This window comes from Lathamus discolor, chromosome 7 (genome assembly GCF_037157495.1).
Source record: "Lathamus discolor isolate bLatDis1 chromosome 7, bLatDis1.hap1, whole genome shotgun sequence".
In the NCBI taxonomy this organism is placed as follows: Eukaryota; Metazoa; Chordata; class Aves; order Psittaciformes; family Psittacidae; genus Lathamus; species Lathamus discolor.
In genome coordinates, this window is record NC_088890.1 from 553,945 (window position 1) to 572,193 (window position 18,249).

The 18,249-nt window shown below is 57.4% G+C and overlaps 1 protein-coding gene across 3 annotated transcripts in view; it reads left to right on the plus strand.

The window, feature by feature from the left end:
* NCKIPSD (NCK interacting protein with SH3 domain) overlaps positions 1-16,761 on the plus strand; it is a 35,472-nt gene extending 18,711 nt beyond the window's left edge. For all 3 annotated transcript variants that reach the window (XM_065687214.1, XM_065687215.1, XM_065687213.1), the window contains 10 exons: positions 610-694; positions 2,851-3,473; positions 4,763-4,933; positions 5,842-5,928; positions 6,692-6,830; positions 11,105-11,185; positions 12,432-12,560; positions 12,951-13,043; positions 14,482-14,654; positions 15,169-16,761. In XM_065687214.1, coding sequence (XP_065543286.1) covers positions 610-694; positions 2,851-3,473; positions 4,763-4,933; positions 5,842-5,928; positions 6,692-6,830; positions 11,105-11,185; positions 12,432-12,560; positions 12,951-13,043; positions 14,482-14,654; positions 15,169-15,372 — 1,785 coding nt within the window. In that variant the 3' untranslated portion in view covers positions 15,373-16,761. The remainder of the gene's footprint in view (positions 1-609; positions 695-2,850; positions 3,474-4,762; positions 4,934-5,841; positions 5,929-6,691; positions 6,831-11,104; positions 11,186-12,431; positions 12,561-12,950; positions 13,044-14,481; positions 14,655-15,168) is intronic.
* Positions 16,762-18,249: the final 1,488 nt, after the last annotated feature.

The window sequence follows — 18,249 nt, forward strand, 5'->3', positions numbered from 1 at the left end:
GCCCCTGGACCTACAGGAGAAACCCCAGATGCGGAGAGCCGGCACAACCCCGGCAAAAGCTTCTCCCAGTGCATCTCGCTCTAGGATTGCTCAGAGGGTCTAGCCCCGTTTTCTCCCTGCCTGAGCAGAAGTAGCTCTGGAAGCACGGAAAAGGCATTTACATGGCTCCAGCCCTTGGCTTTGTCTTTCTGCAAGGGTGTTTGTGGCTGATGTAATGGATCTCTCCAGAAGAGTGCCTAAATACGTGCTCTGTTCACAGCCTCTGCGGGGCTATTGAGGGGAATGTGGAGGCACAGTGAGTGTGTGGGATTGCGTGCGGAATAAAGGCGGAGTAAACACTTGACAGGTCTACACAACGTGTGTGCTGCGTGCTGCTGAACACAGCAATTAAACAAGGGCTGCTTTGCCTGTCACAGGGAGGGGATGAAGCCAGCTCGAGTCCTGCTTTGTTCTTCTAGGAAGCCGCCTATTAATATCTGTCCTCCTGAGGAGACTTCCCCGAGGGATGGGAGCTGTGAGGACAAACGCGCACACGCCAAAAGGAGGTTTCGTAACCGAGAACGTCTCTATCGCCACCCTCCTCTGACTGCTCTGCATCTTCCCCCACAGATCCCGCCGCAGCCCCGGCGCGCTGCTCCCGTCACCCCCCCGCCTCCGGAGAAGCGCAGGAGCGCGCAGGCTCACCCTGGCAAAAGTAAGGAGGAGGCAATGCCCGAAGCCCGGGCACAGATGGACACTGGGCAGTGGAGCAGTCACAGTGCCCGGGTGCTTTCGCTTTGTGCTCGGAAGAGCATCCTTTTATATATCCCTATATATCCCTATATATCCATATATATCCATATATATCTCCTATTCTTGGGGGTTGGACTAGATGATCTTTTGAGGTCCCTTCCAACCCTTGGGATTCTGTGATTCTGTGATTCTTACACATGTATACACACGTACCTCCTAAACCCCTGTCGGTTTTGATGCTAATGTCCGTGAGCTGGTGGCCAGTGCTCCTTCAAACCCTCTCTGCTGTGGGAGGGTCTGGGCAGTGTGGTGCCTGTGGAGGGGTGCATCATCCCGGTGCTCCGGTGCCGGTGCCCTGTGGAACATCTGCCTGCTGACGTGGCTGGCCTGGCCAGCACACAGCCAGGCTGGTTTAAGGTCCTTGCGGATGCTTTTCTCCCACAGCCACCATGGCCACCCCCCAGCCAGGCAGAGGCCCTTCCCCGCAGTGCAGTGTGGCAGCTCGCCTGGGGAGCTCACTGGTAGCTCTTAGAACAGGCCCTAGCTTTGCTTGTGCCTCCCAGTCTATCGGGTGCTTTGTGCAGTGCTCAGGTGGGATTTCCATAAAATCAGTGGCCGGTGCCAGCGGGGAGCAGCATTAATAGCAGGGACACAGCTGCCCATGTGCTGCCCATAGGCAGGGAGCAGACAGTCAGGAGCACTTGAGAGCAGGACCACGGGGCTGGGTCAGGAGCTTCTCCATCATCAGTGCAGTTGGGCTGGTGGAGGCTGTGGTCATCCTGCCAAGCTGCTGTCACTGACCCGTGTTCCGCTGTGCTGTGACAATCACAGTGTCACTCAGCCCATCTCAAGCTCACGTGCCTGTGCGAGGAGCAGGCAGAGCTGCTGCCTTGCAGGTAGTTAATTGAAACCTGGGGCTGGCACCAGCTTACTTGTGGGTACGTAGTGGTGTTGAGCCACGTTTTCCACGTGGAGGTAGGAGTTCGCAAAGGCCAGCTTCCTTCAGCTCATTATCTGGAGCTAATGAAGCATGGTGGGAGCGGTGACTCATGAGAAATCGGAGGAGGAGGAGGAAAAAAGAGGGATGCTGAGCCCCTGTAAGAGGGAAGGGCCCTGTTTGTCTGCCTGGCCTGTGCTTGCCTTGGTAAGCAAAGGTGTTTCACATATCGCTGGTCCTTCCTTTGGAGGGGGAGCTCCTTTCCCTGAGAGCTGGGAGAGCCCCGGGGTGCTCTTCTCCTCTTCCAGCACTTGCATCAGCTGCTCACGTGAAGCTCTAGGTGAAGGTAACCCAGGGTTTGCCCAAGTAACTCTTTTCTTAGGGAAGGACTCAAATACATTTCTGCGCCCTGGAAAGGAATGGCTAAAGTTTACCAAAATTGCCTATTAGACCAGGTGAAAGGAAAGAAAAATCTTAGCATCCCTTTGCTTGTAGTGGATCTTTTCCCTTGGCAGGTGGGGCAGGTGCCACTGCTGGAGCTGCTCGGGCCTAGAGCCGGGATCAACACAGTAGAGCAGATAAGGTGGAGGCTGGTGAAAGCGATGGGTGCCAGCGGGGTTCATGATGAGATGCTGGAGGTGATGAGAGGGGCAGACTGGAGGTGATGAGAGGGGCAGACTGGAGGTGATGAGAGGGGCAGACTGGAGCTGATGAGAGGGGCAGACTGGAGGCGTTGTCAGCTTCCCCGTCGGTGCCAGCCGTGGCTGTGGTCAGTGAGGTGCGTGGGAAGCCTTCCAGGTCCTGCAGCTCCCGGGCACCATCCTTCAGAAGTGAGGGCTGAGATCCCAAGCACAGGAACAGGCCCTTGCTAAGCCGGGGGAAAAAGACTTTTCTGTCCCTTAGTCGGGTCCCTCCCTCCCTTTCCCTGCCTAAAACAGGAAGCCCTTTGAAGGGTGTTCGTCTCAATAGAGCACTTTTCCCCTTTCTAAAGAGGTGATTGTGTGGGAATGCTCCAGAAAGAACTGGTCCAATTTTGCTTTGAGATAAGTGCGGCAGGAAGAGGAGTTAAACTGCTCTGGCCCCTGCACAATGAGCCCTTTAAGGGGCTGCACCGGAGCAATGTGTGTTTTCTCTGTTCCTTTGGTGCTGTCGCTGAGGCGGTTTTCATTGTTTCCTTTCAGGCGCTGTTGAAATTATCTCTGGGTCAGCTTCGAGCGCCTCCTCCGTGAGCACCACGTCCCTGGATACCTTGTACACCGCTTCTTCTGCGTCAGAGGCCGCGCTGCCCACGGCCGCCTCCAGCCCTGCCACCACCCCGCCGCCCGTGCCCAGCCGCAGCGTGCACACCACCATCACACGCAACTTGGACACCGGCTCCGTGGCCCACTCGCGCCACGGCTCCTCCTCCAAGGACGGCACCAGCAAATCCCCCCAGTCCAAGAGGGTTGCCCCGGCGCCGCCGGCTGAGGGGGGCTCCCACCGGTCCCACGCTGTGGATGGGGAGAAGGCTGCTCAGGTGAAGAAAGCTGCCCCGGCGCCCGCTGCGGGCCTGGACGCCTTCAGCACCCTCTGCCTGGAGGATAAGAAGGCGGCAGAGTCGTTGGCAGCGGAGCCCAGCGCTCTGGCCGTGCCCGTGCCCAAGACAATAGGTGCTGAACTGATCGAGCTGGTGCGCAGGAACACGCACCTCAGCTACGAGCTGTCCCGCGTGGCCATCGGCGTGGTCATCGGCCACATCCAGACCTCCATCCCGGCCACCAGCAGCATCATGGAGCAGATCCTCATCTCTGTGGTGGAGAGCAAGGTAATGCCAGGGGCTGCTGCAGCCTGGCACCAGGCAGAGGGTGTTACGAGCTCAGTGAGCGCTCCTGATGTCTGGAATGGGGAGTGTGGTGAGATCCCAAGGAAAGGGAAGGTGCTAGGTGGGTGTAAACACAGTGCCAAGGGAAGCAGGTTTAGTGGCCCAAGAGCAGCACTGGCCACCTGGTGTTCATACACGGTGCTGTGCTGCGGTTGCAGCAGTTTGCTGCCCAGAGAAGGGAGAACTCCCCAGGCAACCCCACTGAAAAGTGTCTGAATTGCTGCTGTATGGTGTACCTGAGGGAGGCCTGGGCTCGTCTGGGGGAAAACTGCGGGTGGATGTGTGCAGCTGTGGCGCTGGTGGTCCACCATGTGGCTGGTGGAGTGAGGAAGGAAGGGGAGGAAGAGCTTGGCAGGATGGTGCTGGGCTTGCGTGGCTGGTGCGCCCACAGCAGAGCAGTGTGGGTGCGATGAGGCTCCCGAGTGTCTGGAGAAGGAGCGAAGCCCCTGCAGCAGTTTGTTCTGCTGGGCTGGAAGGAGGGAGCCGTTTGAAGCAGCACCATAACGCAAAGAGGCATCGGCAGAAACACCCAAACCTCCTCCTGCTCCTGGGCTCTTCAGCAGATCCCTGGCAAGAGCCATATGATGAGGCCGCAGGTTCCAGCAGCTGCCAAGATGTTTGATAAGCAGAGACCTGACCCCTGGGGGGGTGCTGAGGGTGCACTGAGGTTGTGCATGGTGTAGTTACACCAGCCGGGCTGGAGGGCTTGGTAATGGATTGATCTCATCCGAGTCCATTAGGAACTTGGTGCTCAGTGGAGTTGTAAAGCCTGCAGATGAAGGACTGGAGAAAGTAGATTAGTGATAAGAGGCTGAATGGAGTGATCGTTAAAACGATCATTAAAATGCTCCTCCAAAAGCCCCAGGTTGCTAAATGCAGTAAGAAGGAAGGGGTGTAGCCTTGAGTGGGGTTTCTTGGGTTCTTTAACATCCTCAGAAGACAGCTTTAACATCCTCCAGCAGGATGGTGGCAGCTTGGATTTCAAGGCTGTCTGACCGCGCACCAGTTCTGGCACCTATTTAGATTCATTCACTGCATTAGCTGTGCAAGGGAAGGAGGTGGGTAGAGCCCCGGGAGTACGAGAGCTGCAGGAACACGTGGCTTAAACTCGCTGGGTTTCTGCTGCCAGCTCTTGGCTGAATGAGGTCAGCTGCCAGCCCCGAGACAAAGGGGAGAGGAAACGGGCACCCGCGGTCCCGACCCCACTCAACCTGCCCTTTGCTGTCGTGCAGAACCTGAGCGCGGGGCTGCCCTCGGGGCAGATCTGCCACGACGAGCAGCGCCTGGAGGTGATCTTTGCGGACCTGGCCAGGCACAAGGACGATGCTCAGCAGCGCAGCTGGGCGCTCTACGAGGACGAGAACGTCATCTGCTGCTACCTGGAGGAGCTGCTCCGCATCCTGGTGAGCAAATCTCCCTCTTGGTAGGCAGCGCAGAGTGGATGCTCCCAGTGAGGCTCTGTTTTCTGCCCTCCTTTGCCCTGTGTTGCCATCGAATCTGTTGTTTGAGGGCGCAGGTTTTTGGTGGATCCTTTGCCGCAGATGTGAGGCGCTGCCCTCCTGTGGGTGGGGTGCAGAGCTCCTGAGCTGCTTTCCACTCTACCTTACCAAGTGGTTCCGAAGGGCGTCCTAGAGCTGCTCTCATGGCAGCCGTGGTGTTTACTTATCACAGGAGAACATAACCCCTCCCCTCCCAAAGACCCCAACCTCCCACAGGAACCCTGGAGGTCTGATTCTGCCCGTCTGTGTACAGGGAACAAGACGATACAGGAGATGCCACTCAGTGCAGCAATGCGGTCTGTGTTACGGGTGCTGGTGTGGGGTTTGCTCTGGCACCTATTGTGTATCCCTTCCCAGCTCTGACATAAGCACAACAGCTCTTTTTTGGTGTAATAAGTGCCAGTGTCTGTCACTCAGCACGGGCTGCCTTCTGTGGGCCTGCTGGGTAAGGTAGAGGGGGATCTTGTGTGACCTTTCCTCGTGATTCAGGACTGGGAGGAGATGCACAATACTTGTCAGGATGGCAACAGTGGTGGAGCTGCCCTGTGACTGCAGGATGCGCTCATCAAGTGCTGCTCGGGTCATGGGTTTTTCAGATGTTCAGCCCAAACGTGCTGTGTGGCAGAGACACTGCTCAGGAATTCACTTTGATGCAGAGTCTGCAGGGTGGAGGTTCCTGAGCTGCTTTTGTGCTCTGCCTTCAGTTCCTCTGGGAGGTGGTTGGGCTACTGAGATGTGAAAGCAGCTGGCCTCCCTCCAGGTCCTTGCTGCTTGATGTGCCCCCGGGCTGACCTGTTCATTCCTGCTTCCAGACAGATGCAGACCCAGAAGTGTGCAAGAAAATGTGCAAGAAGAATGAGTTTGAGTCCGTCCTGTCCCTTGTGGCCTACTACCAGATGGTAAGGTGGCAGAAGGCATCGAATCTCCCCTGGGATTGCCCTGCAGGGGCAGGGCCAGGCTTGCTGTGCTGCACAGATGGGAGACCTCCGCCTGGACAGGGTGGTTCTGTGGAGCAGGAGCTGCCGTGCATCGCCTGCCTGCCGGCTGGTGTCAGTGCCGTGCGTGCGGGGTGGCTGGGAGAGCAGCGGGTGCCAGAGGCTTTGCAGCGGTCGCTGCACTACGGAAGGTGAAGTTTGCTGCTCTCATTAGCTCTGTTGAGGAACAGGGTCGGCAACGCTGGTATCCAGAGGAAGGATTTCTGAGGATGCCCTGGGAAAGCTGACAGGCTGTGACTGCTTCTCCTTTAATTGGTGCACCCCTGTGCATTAGTAAATAGCTTTGCTTAGGAAAGTAGGTTGTGAGTAGGAGCCTTGGGAGTGAGGAAGGAAATCAATATTCAGCGGAAGAAATGGAAGTTTTGCCTTCAGTGCCTGTGTGGTGTTGCTTTGCCCCTGAGCTTCCTGGAATGCGCTCTTGTAGGACTCTGGGGGGGTTAGAAACTTGTCCCCATCATGTCCGTAAGTCCCCAGCTACAGCGCATCAAGCCTTGTGGTGTTTGGCTTTCATCTGGCACTACTGTAAAAGCTCATATAGCTTCTGGGTTCACTGTCCCCTGGGAGGGTCTGTGGCTTCCCGACAATGGGAACTTCCAGCCAGTTATGTCTCTGCCTTAGCATGAGCCCTCCTCTGGGACACTGTTTCATCCAGCCGTTGCCTCCACAGGAGCACAGGGTGCCGTTGCGGCTGCTGCTGCTCAAGTGCTTTGGAGCCATGTGCAACTTGGATGCTGCGGTCATCTCGACGCTCGTGAACTCAGTGCTGCCCATGGAGCTGGCCCGGGACATGCAGACTCACACGCAAGGTGAGCCAGGGCTGCTGTACCCCGCTGCCTGGGAGCGTGTCTGTCACCAGGCGACCTCCAGCAGCGCTGTGGCCCCTTGTAGCCTGACTGCTCCACGTGCCAGTGCTTGGGGGAGAAGGGTGTCTGGTTTAGAGTTATTTGGGTTCCTACAGTTCCAAGTGGAGAGTGCGTGGAGGGGATGCTTCAGTCCAGTGGTACAAGGCCCTCTGGCTCTTGAACATGCCATTAATGATGATCCTGTAGATGTCTTAAAGCACATTTTGAGCTATTCCAGTTTTGTTTCATGCTGCTGACAAGAGACTCTTGCACGTCTTAAAGAAAATCTCTGCAGTTTCTTATTGGCAGCTTTCCTCAGCACTTTACACCATGTCTTTGCAGTGTTTCTTGCTGGTGAATGAGATGTGTGCTGGTTAAAGGAAGGGACCCTCACTGCACCAAGGGGGGATGTCAAATATGGGGAGTGTTTGGGGGCAAGGTGAAGCACTGGTGGTGTGGTGCAGGACTGGCACCACCACGCTGGTGCTTTCCCTTTGTGCTGCCGCTGCTTGTCAGTTCCATGCAGCGAGCTTACACAAGGTTCGTGTTTTATCTGGTTGTGCCTGAGAAGCTTCTGCCCTAGGCTGCGGTTTCACTGCCCTAGCAGCAGGCAGTACTTGGTTATGGGGCTATGACTGTGCTTCTGTGGTGACATTACTCCCAGTTTAGCACTGCCAAAAATAAGCTTCATCATGCATCCATCACTAATTCATAAAGATTGTCTCTGGGCGAGTGTTCTGTGCACCATGCTCAAACAGGCCTCCGTGCCCTGCTCTGCTCCCTTGTGCGGCAGGGCTCCTGCATGGTCTCTGCGCTGTCCGGGGCTGCATCCTCCCAGATGGCACAGGGAGCTCTGGCTCTTGGTGTGTTGGAGCAGCGAGCTCTGACCTGGGTGACTTCTGCACGTAGCACTTGTGGCTGAAGCAGGGCTACCTCCCAGCAAGTGTTAGCTCTGCTTTGGAGGCCTCAAGAGCATTGCAGTGAAGAGTGGCTCTGCTGTGTCCTTCAAGCTGCCACCCTGCAGCCCTGCAGCAGCTCTTCTTTCCCGAGCTTCGTCTCAACGTGGTGGATTCTTTTCCTCCTTGCTGTAATACACAGGCAGTGCAGTTGAAGGGTGAAAAGCTGCTCTTCCTTTGCTGACAGCCTTTGGTTACAGGCGCCTCCCAGTCTGGTGTCCTGACCCCCAGGCTGCCTGCCTGGGCTGGGCTTATGTTTGCACACATCATCTCTGTGTCCTCCAGCCCTCTTGGCCTTCACAGCACAGCTGCAGCGAAGGAACCATCCTCAACCCAAACACGTCTGTCCTTCAGAGGTGTTTCAGGGCACTGGTGGTTCCCTCCTACCGCCCTGGTGCTTAGCGCTCCATGTCCTGCCAGCAAATGGCAAGTGTGAAAACATGACCTTGAATCCAGACTGACTTGAGCTTATTTTGGTGCTAAAACCTGGGGAATAGCAGCTGATCCGTGACGTGCCGCGGAATCGCTAATCCTTCTGCGGCGGCAGGGGCCAGAGCGGTCGGTGCCAGCGCTCAGCAGCCAGGGAGTGCTGAGCTGGCTGCAGCAGCTCTGGGATCTCTCCTGGCTTGTTACTGAAGAGCAGGCGCGGCAGCAGCTCTGCGCTGGATGCTGGTGCCTTTGATGAGCAGGCACCTTGCCCTGGGGCTGCTGCAGGCGCGCTGGCTGCTGGCCACTTCTGCTGCCAGATGCTTGGGTCTATTGCTCCTGGACAGCCCTTCCCTCTGCCGCGCTTCCCTGCGCATCTGGCAGGGTTAGAGGAGCTTATAATAAGCCACAGCAGGGCAGGCTTAGCCAGGACGACTCCAAAGAAAACAGATAATCCAGTCTGGAACTGGGACTTTCTCCCGTGCTGCAGCTCAGGGTGCGAGCAAGTCAGGTGCTGGGCTCTGCTCGCTCCAGGTGCAGAGCATCGTGTGTGCTCCCAGGGCCTGGCTTGTGCACTGCTGTGGCCAGAGGTGGGAACAAGGGCTTTGAGGGCCTCTGAGAAACCCCTCTCATAGGTGATAGCAGCCTCCTCACTGGTACCTCAGCAGGCTTTGGAAGTGCAGGCTGGGGAGCAGAGAGCTGCATCTCTCCTGCCTTCCACAGGCACTTGAAATGGCAGCGCTTGAGTGATGCTCGTCAGCCTGTCATCGGCAGAGTCCTACTAATGCAGCCACGGGTGTTGCTCTGAAGGGAATAGAAAAAGCTGTGCTTCGCCTGGCAATTACTCTGTTCTTCGGCATGGGGCGTCTCGGATGTGTCTTGCTGCAGCTGGGACACTCCAAAACCTGCCGCGCGAGTGCACCAGGGTAACGTGCATTTGTCCTGAGTTCAGCTTTGTGGCTGCTTCCAGCGCCCTTTCTTTGGCATCCTTAGGCAAATAGGACAAGATTTCCCATCTAGTCGTGGAGTCTGCTGCCAGCCGGGATGAATGCACATCGGCTTATGGCAGATGGACCAAGGATGTGTAGAGCTACCCTGCCCCTCCCATCTCTAGTTAATCTCTTCCTCCTTATTTGCTACAACCACGTGTAGATCGCTGGGTTCTGCTTCTCAGATCATTATTTCACTGCTCCTGATGTGATGACAGAAAACGTTTTGTTCATGCGAGCCTCGCTAGGAGCAGGAGCAGCAGGTCCCTGTGTCTGCCTGCTGCAGCATCCTGCTGCTGCTACCAGCTCCTGAAGCCATGGAGGGAAGAATGAAGAAATCATGTGCTAAACAGTTTGTCAGATTCTTTTTCTGCTGCAGTGAGCTTTGGCATCGCTGCTGCCTCATAGCTGAGAGCTTCTTATGTAAGTGTGAGTTATATTTCAGTCACTGAATATCCTCCCTCTCTGTTTACCAAGAGTAAACAGCAGTTTCCAGCTTCCCTTTGCTGCCACATGGTCTAGAGTGTTCTTCTACAAACTCCTAGTCTCGTTAATGCTGTAGTATCTCTGTTTAAGCCCCAAATGATCTATTTTTACTCAACGTATTTGCTATTTGAAAACTCCGGCATCTTGTGGAGCTCTGGCACGGTGTGTCCTGTGTTTGCAGAGGCTTTGCTCACAGAGCTGGCCCTCCAGGGGCACGAGGCTGGAACCAGTCACCACCAATGCCCCCCCGTGCTAACAGCGCACCTGGGAGCTGCCAGGTGCTGCACGTCCTTCAGCCAAGTCCAGGAGCCGGGTGGTGACAGTGAAGGCATCAGCCTGAGCAGTCACAGCCAGACTGCAGCGTGCAGGTGCTTAGAGATGGGTCAGTCTGTGCGCAGACACTGGGGACCAGCGCGTGTCGTGCCGGAAGCAGAGCTGTTGGGAGAAGCATCGTACCTCGAAGGGGCCTTTTTCTCCTTTAATGAAAAGTGGCTTTGGTCAGTTTTTTATAAATACACCCTCAGTTTCCTCGTAGCAAGAGCCCCTGGGCCCCTGCTGCAGATGGAGCTGAACTTTAGTTAGGCACTGTGTGTGCTAACCTGCCTTATGAAAATGGTGCTCCTTTTCCTTCCATCTTTGGACTTGGTGAACTGGCCGGAGGCGATGTTTGATGATGACACAGATCCTAGTCCATGATTTTGGTTTTTCTCCTATAAGTATCTGTTGAGATGTCTCTGTTAATCCAGATTCAGGAAGGGCACTGGCTCTGGTCCTGTGGAGCATCCATGGAGAGCTGCTGCCAGGGAAAACTGCTGGACCAGGAGGCTGTGGGATGTGTCAGTGCTGGAGACAGACACGTGGCCCTGCTGCGAGCAGCGATCTGCATCCCCAGAGACCTCTTGTACCTGCAGGCAGAGCTGTGGCAGCAGAGAGAGCCGTGCGGGGGGGGTGACAGGCAGCGGGGCTGGCTGGGGGTGGCGTTGGTGGGAACAGGCAGTATTTCACAGTGGCCAGATGGATGCTTTTTCTGGGTTCAGCAATTGCATAACTACGGGATGTGTCCTGAGACTGTGCAGGGGAGGGCTCTAATTATTCGCATCGAGTTTGCCCAGATACTCGCAAGTGGAGGGGAAATAAAAGAGGATTCTCGTTGTGATTATTTTGCAGTTGGTTTGGAAGCGCGTGGCACAGGGTGCTTGAACAAGGTGTGCCTGGGGGGTGCTTGAGCAGGGGCAAAACATGCTTACAGCTCGGTAAGCACAGGGGTGAGGAGCAGTCCAACCAGTGCTGAATGCCTGTGTTAAACGTGTGATGCCCCAGCCGCAGCTGGGAAGCAGTGTTTCGTCCTCAGGAGCGCTAATGTAGGACCTTCACCTTGCAGATCATCAGAAGATGTGCTACTCTGCGCTGGTGCTGGCCATGATGTTCTCCATGGGGGAGCCCCTGCCCTATCACCACTATGGTAAGAGCGGCTTCTGCTTAGGGCTGGGTGGGACAGCAGAGCTGATGTGAGACATCTGAGGGGTGCCAGCAGACAGGGGAAGGGACCTTTCCTGATGGCCAAGGAGGGGACAGCTGGGGAAGGCCAGCACCAGCAGGGCCAGGGTAGGGTCTGCTCACTGTCAGTAGAGCCTGGCTGCTGAAACACTGGGTTGAGGTGCCAGATTTCCAGAGAGGACAGCACAGACTGGGTCAGAGCAGGACTAATGCCGTGCTGCAGAGGAGGTGGATTAGTCCAGCACTGTGACTAAGTGGCATCTTGTATTACCTCTGCCCCGTGTGAAAACACACACCCCCAGACAGCTGCTCTGCTGCTGAGGCCAAGCCCCCATGGCGCCACGAACACCCACTAAAGCTGTGTGTGCTGTGGCCTCTTCCTGGTCTCCCTCCTAACAGGACATTGCAGCCCTGTGTGCCTCAGGGAAAGCAGGGATGATGAAGGGTGCTGTGGTCAATAAAGTGCCAACGTTGTGCCAGATCTGCCTGTTTCATCCTCTGTCCCCTCCTTGCAGCCCTCAGCCAGGAAGCCCTGCCTGGTTCTTGCCTGGGCCATGCTGTGTTCCGTACCTGGGGCACTGGGCTCCTTTCTCCTGGGAATGCAGCAGGGATCTTCATAAAGCTCCTCCTCAGCAGCTTCACCCTCACAGCCCAGTACATCCAGACGAGCTTTACGCTGGTGCAGGGGAGTCTGAGGCATGAGCCCCCACACCTCCTGCTTTCCTCTCCTCATGTAACCCTGGCTGTTATTTCCCGCAGGACTTATTTGCATGAGCTCCTGAGCCTTCCTAATGGCAACGTTGAAATCTGGGTTAGTACTAATGATGGGGACGACTTCTGTTTTAAAATAGATGGATGAAACCAGTGGTCAGGAATACAAATCTCTTCCTCCTGATCCCTTCACTGGCAGCAGTGATGCTGCAGCAGCAGCTAGAGCAGCATTTGGTGTTTTATTCACTCTGAAATGCTGCCAGTGGGGGTCCAAATCTCAGTGTTCCCCTGCCCTGGGGGCAGTTCTGAGCCCAGGGTCCCGCACACAGACACTTCAGTGGTCTGCATCATGCACTTGCAGGTTGTTCATTCCCCGGATGCTGATGCTGGCACTACACTGGTGGGGTTTGTGCATAAAAGCCCAGAGAAGTGGCTTGCACGCTCCCCTGTTGCTTGGTTTGTGTTCCCAGCGCTGTAAATGTGTCTTTCTCCTGGCGCAGAGCATCTCAACTCTCAGTTTGTGCAGTTCCTGCTGGATGTCATTGAGGACGGGCTGCCCTCAGACACCACCGACCAGCTGCCTGACTTATTCGTCAACGTCCTGCTGGCCTTCAACCTCCACATTCCAGGTCAGTTGGTGCTGCTCTGCCCTGGCAGGGTTCCAGTGCTCTGGAGCTGGGGCGTGAAGAATGGGGAGGGAGACCCTCCCTGGCTCTCCCCGGTGCTGATACCCAGCCCAGCTGCCCCAGGCTCGGGCACTGCACTGCCTAAAGGTCTCGGCAAACCTGCTGCTGCCTCTTGCAGCTCACTGAATGCCCGCGTGCTGGGGCCAGGCTCTTCAGCGTTCTCTCCTGGTTGCTCAGCCACATCATGGGGCTGAGAGTTCTTGTACCCTCACAGCCTGGGGCTCCCCAAAGCTCTCCAGAGCTGTGCTGCAGAACAGGAGCCCTCCACTATCTATTGTTATTACCGTGGCCTTGAGGAAACAAAGGGATGAGCTGAGCAGGTTTCTCCCCTAGTTCCAGAGCACAGTGTGATCATGACCACAATAAGCAAGCACTCCAATGTAAAGACCTTCACAGAAAAACTGCTGCTGCTGCTGAACAGAGGAGGTGAGTGTCGGGGGCCCCGCGCGGGGGTGCAGCTGATGGAGGCTTGGGGAGCCCTGTGCTCACTAAGGGGGGCTGTGTTGGGGATGCAGGGAGCTGAGGAGCTGTGGGTTTGTGAGCTGGGACCTGTGCTGCTGAGGGTGGAGCTGCGCAAGGGATCAAGTGATGCCGGTGGCACATGCGGCGAGAGGGGAGGCTCTGGCTGGCAGGTCCCTGTGCGCCTGGCTCGGATCAGCCCATGTGGATGGCTACAACGTGGGCAAGCTCTTGTCTGGGAGCAAAGCTGGTCCTGAGCCCTCCTGTGCCTGGGCAGACAGGACCCCTCGGCGCTGGCACACAGACCTGCCCGTGCTGGCAACCGCCTGCCCCGGGGGACAGATCCAGAGGGAGGCTTTGCCTTCTGAAGCGCTGCCTGGAGCAGCCCTTCCCGTGTCGGAATGGCTTGGCAGAGGCTTAGCTTTGTGTCTGCTCCAGGTAGAGTGAAACCCGCGGAACGTGCAGAGCTTTAGCAAAGCAGATTGCTGGAAAGCTGGAGGTCCCCGCAGGAGAAGTGGTGCCAGGCGGTTCTGCCTGTGCTGCTCACCACTCTTGTGCTTTCTAATACCGTCTGGAGCACAGGGGCTTTGCTGCCTGAGATCCATTCTGTTGGTTTGCTGGTAAAAACTCATCCTGTGATGCTTGCAGCTCATCTTAGCCTGGCTTTAGTTCTCTTTGAGCTTGCAAATCACTGTCTCCACACTCTATCAGCTTAAGGGCAGCCAGCATCTCAGTGCTGTTCTGTCTCGCCTCCTCCCAAAGCCTTTGTTTAGCCCTTTCCCTGCCAGATTCCCTGCAGGGATCACCTTAATGCAAGGGGCTGGTAGAAGAAAGAGGGGCTTGCAACCTAATGAAGATGCTTCTCCTTTGCCTGCCTTCCTCACGACTGCTGGGGGGCTTCAGTGTCCAGGGCCCCTCTTGGGGTCTGCGGGGATGTGTTCTGGAAGAGAACAGGATGTGATGGCTCATTTAAACTTGAGAGTGTTTCTTCCTTCAGGGATGGTACGAGCCTGGTCCCTGTGGGGAAAGCTCGTGTCTGGTACAGGCCCTGACGGGCTTTTCAGAGGGGTCACTGGACCAGACCTAATGAACCAAGGGGAAGAGGGGTGGGAGCTGTTGAGCTGAAGGGGGCATGGGGAGGTGATGTGCTGATGGGCTCTCACCTGGGGAGGTGGGTGAAGCACCTGCAGTGATCGATGCTGATGGGTTTGCTCTGGGCTCTGTACCCCGAGGAGCTCCATCCTCCCGTTGGGCAGCTCTGTGCGAGGCACTGAGCTCTGCCTGCAAGGGGCACCAGGGCCGGGGCCGGCTCCTCCCCAGGCTCTGGGATGCAGGGAGGGGATGGGGCTGCTCCAAAGGGGCAGCGAGGGCCCATGGCTCAGCACGGACCCTCTGCCTTCCCCAGATGATCCCGTTTGTATCTTCAAGCATCAGCCTCAGCCCCCGCACTCAGTGCTGAAGTTCCTGCAGGATATCTTTGCCAGCAAGGACACAGCCAGCATCTTCTACCACACGGACATGATGGTGCTGATCGACATCCTGGTGCGGCAGATCGCTGATCTCTCCCCAGGAGACAAGGTGCTCGCAGTAACCCCGGGCACCGGGGCAGGGAGCTGAGTCCCAGAGCAACCATGCGTCTCCTGGTCCTCCATGGGGGCCAGCTGGGGCAGGCAGGAGCAGGGTCTTCTGGATGCTCAGATCAATCTTGGGGGCTGAGAAGGAAGGGGGTGTTATCCTGCCCAGCACACAGCAGTGGAGACACATGTTTAAGGAAGGATCTGCCAGGCCTTTGGTGGTCTGCACCCTTCTGCAGGGGCATTTGGGAAAAGGGACCCTATGTGAGCAGTTGGAAGTAAGAGGGATCCCTGTATGCAAGAGGCAGGGATGTGCATGTCTGAGAGCGGGTGAGGAGCTGCACCGGGCTGCTGGGGGAAAAGCAGGGTTTTCCACAGCTACTCATGAGCCTGAAGGAAAAGCAGGTGCCTGTGGAGTCACTCCCTGCCTGGTGGAGCAGCAGCAGCTGCTGTGCTTGTTTATCTCACTTTAAATCCTTCATTGTGCTCTGTGTTTTGTCTCCCCTCCCACTTGGCAGCTGAGGATGGAGTATCTGTCTCTGATGCATGCCATCATCCGCTCCACGGCCTATCTGCAGCACCAGCACCGCCTCTCCGACCTGCAGGGCATCCTGCAGCGCATCCTGGGCGAGGAGGAGGAGGACCAGCAGTGCCAGATGGACAAACTCATCATCCTGGAGATCTATAAGGAGTTCCCAGAAATCTCTCCTGGTACCAGCTAACCGCCCCTCGGCTTGGACTGGAGCCTGAACCACTTGGATCAATGACGTCTCTTGTTGACACTTCCTCCCCATTCCCTTCCAGTACAGCTCATACCTTGTACCCCTCCCTGCGAGGCCTAAGGCTGGGACAGTGTTCACCAGCCCTTTAGCAAGGCCAGTGGCAGAAAGGGCCCGGGGTGCCCCAGGGCTGGTGCTCGGGGAGGCTGGAGCCCGGCGGGCGCTGGTGGTGCTCGGGCAGCTGGTGATGGTGGGAAGGGCGGTGAGTGTGAGGGACGTGGCAGTGCGGGTGTTTGGCTGCGCTGCTGTCCCGAGGTCCCGAAGAGAAAGGCCTTTGCCTTAGAGCATCACTTCTTTTCCATGTGCATCTCTCCCTGCAGTGACCAAGTGGAGTCTGCTGGTGCTTGGAAGAAGCTTCCGTAACATCTGTTCTGTTTGCTGCTGTAGTGCCAATGTGCTGCCGCCCTGCCAAGGGGGAGCAGCCCGCTCGCTGTCTGACGCCTCGTGTAGTGAGCCTTCCCCCTCCCGGCCCGCAGCGTTGCCTCTGGGCAGCAGCTCGCCCAGGGCCAGCGGATCTTACCCCAGCAGCTGCTTTCTCGATCTGCTTTCTATAGTGCTGTTTAACCGAGGTCCTTGCACCCTGCGGCAGCCTCCAGTGATGACCACGCAGGTGCCGCTGCCCTGGGGAGGCCGCTGGCCCCGGCACAGCTCAGAGCTGTGTCCTGCCAAGCAAAGGCTGCTGCTTGCCCTGTCCCTGGCAGCGTGGCCCCGGGTGGGCAGCGTGGCCCCGGGGGGGCAGATGTGCTCTGCTCTGTGGGTTTTGCTTCGTCGCAGCTCTGCCTCACTGCCCGCCCCCCGCGTGGCAGCGCTCAGAGGCAGCGTCAGCCTCGTGTCCAGTAGCTGTTTGTGACCGTGCACGAGTGTGGGGAACCCTTATTTATATTCCCTCTAGGTTTCTAGCAAGCGGGATTAACCTGTCTCCCTGTTACAGGCAGTCACACGCACTAACGTGGGTCTCTTAGCTATTCGTGTGCGCAGTCTGGTCAAGCCCTGTCCCTAGCTCTTCCTTTACAGTACCCAGTGTAGGAGCTATTGGAAAGTGGAACTGGAAATGCTGGGCACTGTGTTGTTTTAGCTTGAGGCGATCCCTGAGCTCTGCTCTGCAGCCTGGGCTGTAGCGCTGGGGCAGGGATGCTCAGGAGCAGAGGGGTTGGCCTGGCACTTAAGGGGGTGAGGCCCTGCTGAAGGCAGCCTGGCCATGCCCAAGCTCAATAACACCCTCGTAGAGAAACCTATTCTTCCCCTGTAAAAATGTATGAATGTCAAAACGGATCCTGTATTTTCTTAAACACTCGGTGTAACACGCAGAGGAATAAAACGTCTTTAACTGGAGTTGGGTGAACATAGCCCTGCCTGCCTCTGCCGGGGGGACCGACGTGGAGGGGTGCCTGCAGCCCCCAAAGGCAATGTTGTGCTCTCGAACAGGAGCCAGTGGGCAGGAGCAGGGCTGTACGGGCCGGGTGCAGGCTATGACCCATTCATGCAGCTGCTGGCAGGAATGGAGCCAGGGCTGTGTCCCAGACCCAGTGTCTCTTGTGTCAGGCTGCACCCATGCAGAACACTGTACATGAAGGCTGCCAGCGCTCATGGGTGCTGCCCCTGTGGGGCTCTCCTGTGCCCCCTTGCTTGGCTGCACATCCCTTGAGATAACCTCGGCTTGCTCTGGGTGCTGCTTGTGCTTGTGTTGGTTCGTGCCCGGCTGCAGTGGTGGGATGTGTCTGGCACTTGCCCTCAGTGGCACTGCCCAGGCTTTGCTGCAGCAGGCTGGGTGAGCCCAAGAGTGGGCAGGATCCGTGGCTCCGGGAGCGAGGAGCACGGCCTGGCAAAGCCTCCAGTGTCAGTGCCCTGATGGGGCAGAGCTGGTGGCTCCTTCTGCATCCCCGGGTGTGCTCAGCCCTGTCCCACCGCACGGTGTGACCCCTCCTGCACCCCGGCTGAGCTGTGCCTGCTCCCGGGGAAGGCGCAATGCAGGGAGCTGAACCACAGCCTTATCCCTGAGGATACTCGGCGGCTCCTGCTCTGCGTGTGGGTGACAGGCACAGCTCACACACTGCGCTTCTGTTAGCTGTAATAAGCCTTTATTAAAGCAGTATCTCCTGGTATGGATGTGCTTTGTTGCGCAGCAGTGAGGGGTGCTGGGGATGCTGGGGTGGGAGCGATGCGCTGGCTGTGACCCCCACCTCTGCTTTATTGTCTGGAATGATTCAATTACAACTATTTTGTGGCAGCAATACCCTGATGATTTTCCCCTCCTCCGCTGAGCTGTCAGTCGGGTAATTACAACAAATACACTTCAAAGCCCCCACCATGTTTTAGAAGTCTCGCCCCTCTCCTGATGGGGTTCCTTGATGGCAAATGCCCACTTTGAGGAGGTGGGATGTAGGATCCAGCCGGCGCCCGGGGCTCGTGTGAAGCCGGCACCTTCCTGCCCCACGGGTGCTTCAGTCACAAAATGCGCTCAGCCCAGCGGCAAGGACGAGCCCGGCCCCCCCTGCCCGCTCTGCCCACCCGGGCGGTGGAGGTGGAAGAGAGACACCAGCCCTCCAGGGGCAGCCCGAGGCGCCGACTGCGAGGCCGGTGTAGGGCGGCTGGGGACCAGCCGGGCGCGCTGCAGACCCCGCTTCGCGCTCCCTTGTCACCCTGGCAGCGGGAGCCGGTTGCAGCCGAGCCCGGCTCAGCGGGCAGCAGCAGCGCTTCCCAGCGCCGTGCCTGCACTGACGGTAACCGGTAGCGGACCGTCTGTCACCCTCGGTAGGACCGGAGCTGCGGGACAGCCGGCGGCGGCCGCGCTTGGCGGGGGAGCGCAGGCACACGGGGCAC